Below are 3,993 nucleotides of genomic sequence, written 5' to 3' on the forward strand. Positions count from 1 at the left end.
CACAGTTTTAATTTATTATGATATAACACATATTGAGCGTGTGTTATCGTGCGCTTGTGTGAGTCCGTATATAACACACACACACACACACACACACACACACACACACACACACACACACACACACACACACACACATATATATATATATATATATATATATATATATATATATATAACGTGTGTGTATGTGTGTGTGTGTGTGTTTGCGTGTGTGTAGGGGTGAGTTTATGTTATCCTTGTGCGTCTGTGTGTTACAGCGTATCATGTTTTGTAATCTCGGTATACAAGTCTACCGAAAAGACTCTTTTTTCTGTTCTTCCTATCTACTCACCCCCCTCTCCCCGTCCCAAACGCCACTTCGCCCCCCCACCCCCCCCCCCTCCCCCAGCCACCTATGCACGCCAAATTCAGTTGTTGTTTTTTTTGGTTCTATTTAAAAATACTTTGTCTGATACGAGGCCGGGTCGGCGCACCCTTTGCTACATTATTCATAAAGTTGCTGAAATGAGATGTGCACCGCAATGAAGGATTCCAGCTGACAAGGAAGTTTTAGGAAGAACAGGTTTCGGAGTGTTCTATGGTCTGCTGGGGTAATATTATAGTGTAAAACGCATAGAGCCTGCTGTTGAGCGGGGATATGTGCTATACAAATGCTATCTATTATTATTATTATTATTAAACAAAGGTACCCGCTGCGCACTTTAAAATATCAACCGTAAACCTTTTTCTCAACTACATCGTATCCATAGAAAATTCGTCAAACTGTCTAGCAGGAAAAGAAGAACAGGTTAAAAGTCAAATACCGAGACCCCGTATTACGTGTACTCAATAAAGTCTCGGGTGTGCAGAGTATGCTCTGAATGTCTGATACGAGGCCGGGTCGGCGCTACCTTTGCTACATTATTCATGACGTTGCTGAAATGAGATGTGCACCGCAATGAAGGATTCCAGCTGACAAGGAAGTTTTAGACCCGGTTTTGCCTGATGTTGTGGTGTCTGTTTTTTCAAAGGTTAGAAATATAATAATATATCAGCGTGCTGGGTTTTTTGGTTTTTTTGTTTCTCCCACAAGATGCCAATCTTCAACGAATTTTTACGCCGAAACAGGTTAGTGAAAGAAGTGTTCAAATTCTTTGTGTTTTCATTATATTTATGTTGCTGTGTCATTATGCAAATTATCTTTATCGTGTTCGGGGTCCAAAGTCAAAGGGTTTTGTAACAACACAGTATGGAAAGGAACCTTTTATCTCTGGACCTGCAAAAAAATTAAGACAAATAAACACGTACGCAAACAAACGGGCGCACTGTTTATGTATGTGTATGTGTGTGTGTGTGTGTGTGTGTGTGTGTGTGTGTGTGTGTGTGTGTGTGTGTGTGTTAGTGAGTGTTTTTATGTGCATCTGTGTCTGTGTTTGTATGTGCATGTGTGTATGTGTATGTGTGTGTGTGCATGTGTGTGTATGTGTGTGTCTGAGTAAGCCTGTGTCTGTGTGTGTTTGTATGTGTGTGTCTGAGTAAGCTTGTGTCTGTGTGTGTTAGTATGTGTGTGTGTGTGTGTGTTTGTTAGTGTTTGTGAGTTAATAACAATTTCATTATCACCTCCTCCTCCTCCTCCTCCTCCTCCTCCTCCTCACCCTCCTCCTCCTCCTCCTCCTCCTCCTCCTCCTCCTCCTCCTCCTCCTCCTTGTACTCATCTTTATCATCGTCATTATTATCATAATCAAATTTTCCCGATTTTCTTCTCCACGGTAACGACTCATTTTTTCAACAAGGAAAAGTGCCTATGTGCAGTAAGTTCAACAAGGACAATCATGACGAATGATAAGAGTGCACTGAAGCGTCAGAATGTGTAACCAATAATGCGTAGAGGTTGATTACATAAAAAGAAATACTCTTTAACTGCCGATGATAATAGATGTGGGATACATCTGAGTGATAAGAAACAATAAATGAAAGAAGAAAAAAAGTCAAGATGAGACCGGAACAAATGTAAAAACTAAAACCACAAAATAGAAAGAAAATTAGGTGAAGTAAAGAAGTCTGAGAACAATTTTTTTTCTTAACCGTCGTGGCTACTCTTCTAAGTAGGCCTATTACATAAATTGAATGTAAGTACCACAGTGCTACTTCAAACCTGAATGGTTTAACACGATTGTGACAAAGACAAGATGGAATCTGACTAAAGTCAGACATAGTCTTTAAAAAAAAAGCCAGACGAACAAGCTAATCTCTATCTTTTAAAACGTATGCCAAAGTCTAAACAGGCCTCCTGCTTCCTAGGTAAATATTTATGCCTCTTCGATCAACAGTGAGGGGGCGGGGGATTTCCAATTTCCAGTATTTTCAGCCGCTGTGCTTGTACGTCGTAAGGAGCAGCTTTTTCGATAGTGTTTGTAGAAGTTTGGCCTTAAGACCTAGATCAAGGCCTGTCTGAGAAAGTAAAATCTGTCTTCCACAAGGCATTTTATGATTCTGTACAGCGCACTCGTTCCGTCGAGCATTAGTCACTGTCATTGTAGAGGTAATTTGTAAGGGCGTGGAGAGAGGCGCATTTTAAAATGAACCCAACTGTGTATGTGCGTGTGTGTATGTGTGTGTCTATGTGTGAATGTGTGTGTGTATGTGTGCGTGTGTGTGTATGTGTGTGTGTGTGTGTGTGTGTGTGTGTGTGTGTGTGTGTGTGTGAGAGAGAGTATGTATGTGTATGTGTGATTGTGTGTGTGCGTGTGCGTGCGAGCGTGCGTGAGTGTGGGAATGTTTAGCGTCTTCAGTGACGCAATGTATATTTTTTTTCGAAACTGTCTAATTCTGTCCTTCATGACAGGATCAAATCACGCTTTAAGGAACACAGCATCTTAAGTCCAGTACGGAAACATTCGATCAGATATACTTCCCAAACAAAGAATCGAGCTCCCATCTTTTGAGTATAGGGAGAACAACTTGTCTATCGATTGAAATATTTTGTCTTGTTTTTTTTGGGGGGGGTTTGTAAAAAAAAAAGTATAAGTCGTCTGTTAGCTTCAATTAGGCCTATACCATATAACTAAATTCTACGCTCTATATTTCTTATGACAATAATTGTTTTTAAAAGTAAACTAACAACAATTTTTCTAACACTTAATCCTCAGAAGCTTCTGGTCATTGTGTGGTAGCCAATGCAGTTGAATAAAGTAAAGTGTGCAGAAACATCAGTTCAAGTTTAATGTTCTTCTCACTCAGTTTCAGTAGAGTCAACCTGAAATTTTAATGGTGATCATGCAATACAAAATAGAAGCATAGCCCTAAAACGTAATCGACCTACCTACATAATTGGTAACCAAAGCACATCCTATATGTTTAAATTATAATGCCACATCAATAAAAGTATACGATGACAGTTGCTTTGCTGTAGATTGGAATTTTCTTGTCAAAGATCTGTTGTCTCTCTCTCTTCTCCTTTATTACTTTGCATGCTAATCTCTTGTAAAACCTGTAATAGTCGGGACTAAAATATACGACCGTATTGTGCTACAAGTGCAATAAAGCTTAAAAAACACACGCACGCGCACACACGCACACAAACACGCATGAGTATGTGTGTACGTGCACGTGCGTGGGTATATGTGTGTGTGCATGTGTTTACGTATGTGTGTACGAGTGTGCATATGTGTGCGTGTGTGTTTGTGTGTTTGTGTGTGTGTGCCCGTGTGTGTATGTGTGTGTGTGTGTGTGTGTGTGTGTGTGTGTGTGTGTGTGTGTGTGTGTTTTTGTGATAACACTTTCAAACACATACAATTTATAAATACGCGAACACCAGTACGTGCACTTCTGTTTATAAAATCCTCTTTAACATCAAGTTATATAAATCAATCATTAGAAACAATACAGATTACTTACTGTTATATCCTTACTGAAGATTTAATGATAATTAACAGCCCACTCAGCGTTCCGTCTATCCGCCCATCATGACCTTGACTTCTACTCTAAGGTATCGAATAAGCGCCTACCCCC

The 3,993-nt window shown here is 39.8% G+C and overlaps 1 protein-coding gene across 1 annotated transcript in view; it reads left to right on the forward strand.

Moving 5' to 3' along the window:
- Positions 1-806: 806 nt before the first annotated feature.
- Positions 807-3,993, forward strand: part of LOC101864510 (flavin-containing monooxygenase 5) — a gene marked incomplete in the record, with an annotated part of 17,207 nt that continues 14,020 nt past the window's right edge. Inside the window, 1 exon segment of the mRNA XM_005091987.3 lies at positions 807-1,110. Coding sequence (XP_005092044.2) covers positions 1,076-1,110 — 35 coding nt within the window.

This window comes from Aplysia californica, unplaced genomic scaffold, assembly GCF_000002075.1.
Source record: "Aplysia californica isolate F4 #8 unplaced genomic scaffold, AplCal3.0 scaffold00039, whole genome shotgun sequence".
Lineage (NCBI taxonomy): Eukaryota > Metazoa > Mollusca > Gastropoda > Aplysiida > Aplysiidae > Aplysia > Aplysia californica.